Raw genomic sequence first — 3,036 nt, 5'->3', positions numbered from 1 at the left:
TGAATAGAATGATTTGTTCTAATGGTGTTTGTAAATAGGATCTCAAGTCCGCATCTTGTACAGCAATTAACCACTAAGAAGAATGTATGCAGTGTGTTAATTAAAAAAAAAAAGAAAAAAAAAAGAAATGTCATTAATAATGGTGAATATTGTATGGGAAGAGGTGGATCTTGGTGTGTCTTAAATCTGAGTCACAGGAGGCAGGTGACATGAAGCAATGAACTTCCCTATGTTGTGTTTGCACAGAGCTAATCATCTAGTATTTTTAATAAAATATAATAATAAAAGGATGTATCAGCTCAATCTCTGTAATAGCCTTATGATAAGCCACTGCCATCTTTTTAACTCACATAGCCAATAATCCTGCCATCTACAGGAGAAACACAATCCAGAGTCTGAATTCAAGTTGGAGAATTTAGCAATCTGTGGATCCAATTTATTTACAGCAGGAACAGAAACGACTAGCATCACCCTGAGATTTGCGCTTCTGCTCCTGATGAAGCACCCGGAGGTGGAAGGTACCCCAACTGTCCTGGATGAGATCTTGGCTGTGGGGAAGGGCGGATCTGTGATGCTTCATTTTCCCTGAACTCCCTCACAAGTGTGAAGGGCCATTCGCTGTGTTCTTGTTTTTGTAGATCAGAATTATATCTAATGACATGGACAAGAGAGAGAGACATTTTGAGAGCTCAGAGTCTTTTGTTTAAGCTTAAGAACAAAGTCCCAAATCTCATATATGAGAGATGCAGTGCTAAAGCCCTACTTAAATGAAGGCATTGCATGTGTCCTTGCAAATACCTGTCTGTTTAACCTCAAACAAATTTATTTCACATTGCAGGCTTTGATTTTCCCACAGCAAAGCCCAAATTCCCCAAAGGGATTTTCAGTTGTGATATAGCTTTGAACTGAAACTCAAAAATTATTTTGTCAGATCTAGATAATCCCATGCCTGTTCTCAGAGCACAGCCTATAGGAAGCCAGTGTTTACAGTGCTCAACAAAATGTTGTTTGTCATTCCCGCTAAAAGCAAGTAAGAGTGGGGGAAGCTGACAACGAAGATGGTTCCGCTAGAGCAAGGATCCTTCCTTCTAGAGCTGCTTTACTAAGAATCACGCGATAAACCACAATCCCTGCTACATAGATCTTACCAGTACAGAACAAACCAAATAAGACAGAACACTAAGTGGTCTTTTCTAGGCCACTTCATGTCATACCTTAAAAGCATTTCCAAGTCTCTGAGGAGCATTCACAATTCATGTCCCTGCAGCCAAAGTTCAAGAAGAAATTGATCGTGTGATTGGACGCAACCAGATGCCCAGCATGAAGGACAAAATGAAGCTGCCCTATACAGAAGCCGTTCTGCATGAGATACAAAGATATATCACCCTTTTTCCTTCTAATCTACCCCATGCTGTCACCCGGGACACAAAATTCAGACAATATGATATCCCCAAGGTCAGATGCATCTGGGAAAACTGGGATACAAGGGGCGGTGTGGCACTTTCAGGGGGCCTGGGAGACTTTTCAGTTCTACTTGCTGAGGCAAGGCACTGTCGCATGGCCCAGCTTTCAGAGCTGTTGCCACCCTGCAGTGTACTGTCAGGCCTACCTCTCGCCTCTGGGACCTGGCCTCTGACTTCCTAAAATGGGAGGGGGGGCTGACCTAGAGCTTTGAACACCCCTTCGAACTCTGATCAGATGTATTAAGTGAGCAGTGATTTCCACTAATAAGAAGGTCATGAGGATAGAAATCTGATATTTCATTATAAATTTTGAACGTGGAGGAAGAGTTGGAAATGTTTAATGAAGTCTTGTCTCATTGCTTTTAGTCCTGATATTCTCCTACCAGGATCTCCTGTATGCAGACATTTGGGAAATTGCTGCCCCTGACAGTTAACATTTATACTTAGCATGCAGCAAAATGTTTACATGTGTACTGGGAATGTTTTCAGTCTTCCATAGTGATCAAGTGTTTGAGATTTATAAAAAACAATTCCAGAGAATAGAAGAGGAAGAAAAGACACAAGCATGACCAACTTACTGCAAAAATAGAAACAGCTACCAGTCTTACAAATCCCAGTGCAATCTATGAACACAAAGTCCAGCATAACAGCAGAGATGCTACCCACTAACATGAGAATATAATCAGGAATACAGCAGTAGTCCAGCACGAGGAAATGCGCCTTAAGAAAGGTCACCACATAAATAGAATTTGTGAAAAAGATTATGTTATAGTCTCAATTGTACAGAATACCCTCTCAATAATATTTAACATCCATTCTTGGATTTTTGAGCCCCAAGTAAGATCAGAATAGATAAATACATCTTTAACTAGAGAAATTATATCCCAAGTAATGTTTGTTAATGGAGAAACTGGAAGCTTTGCCATTAGTATCAGGAGTAAGAGGAGGCTATCCACATTGCCAATGTTATTCAACTAGAATCGGAAAAAATTATCAGGAGATACTTCACCTTTGGGCTGGCCCAATAGCTCAGTGGATTAAAGTGCCTGCTTAGGCAGATGCAGGGACTGGGGTTCGATCCCCAGTGTGCTGTGTCAGCCCAACCCCAGGGCATGCTGAGACGGCGACTGAGACTGGGAGTGGTGGCGCGTGCTTGTAATATCAGCACTTGGGAGGCTAAAAATAGGAGGATCACTATGAGTTCAATATGTAGTGAGACCCTGTAGACTCTGTGGTAAATTTAAAAAAAAAAAAAAGACTGATACTTCACTTTAAAAAATGAAGTTAAATTTGTATTTTTATGTAATTATACTTAGAAAACAAATTGACTGCAGTGCCATTGCAAACATAGAAGAAATATAAAGTGATTAGATACAAATTATTATTTTAAAAAATCAATCACTGTTTATAAAGTGAAAACTTCAAAAACATAAGGTAGGAAATTTTTCATTAGTGAAAGTAACATGGATGAAACTCTTAGGAATAAACAAGAAATCTGCAAGATTTTATTTTTTTTATTTATTTTTTTGCGGAACTGGGGATTGAACTCAGGCCCTTGCGCTTGCCAGGGAAG

At 39.9% G+C, this 3,036-nt stretch overlaps 1 protein-coding gene across 1 annotated transcript in view; it reads left to right on the top strand.

Annotated features, from left to right (window-relative positions):
• LOC101588020 (cytochrome P450 2C23-like) overlaps positions 1 to 3,036 on the top strand; it is a 63,886-nt gene that overhangs the window by 55,329 nt on the left and 5,521 nt on the right. Inside the window, exons 6-7 of the mRNA XM_004625546.2 lie at positions 377 to 518; positions 1,268 to 1,455. Of these exons, the coding sequence (XP_004625603.1) occupies positions 377 to 518; positions 1,268 to 1,455 (330 nt within the window). The remainder of the gene's footprint in view (positions 1 to 376; positions 519 to 1,267; positions 1,456 to 3,036) is intronic.

The sequence above is a fragment of the Octodon degus genome, unplaced genomic scaffold (genome assembly GCF_000260255.1).
Source record: "Octodon degus isolate 3935 unplaced genomic scaffold, OctDeg1.0 scaffold00010, whole genome shotgun sequence".
Lineage (NCBI taxonomy): Eukaryota > Metazoa > Chordata > Mammalia > Rodentia > Octodontidae > Octodon > Octodon degus.
The sequence above is the reverse complement of the archived record's forward strand: the minus strand, read 5'-3'. Positions and strand labels throughout refer to the sequence as shown.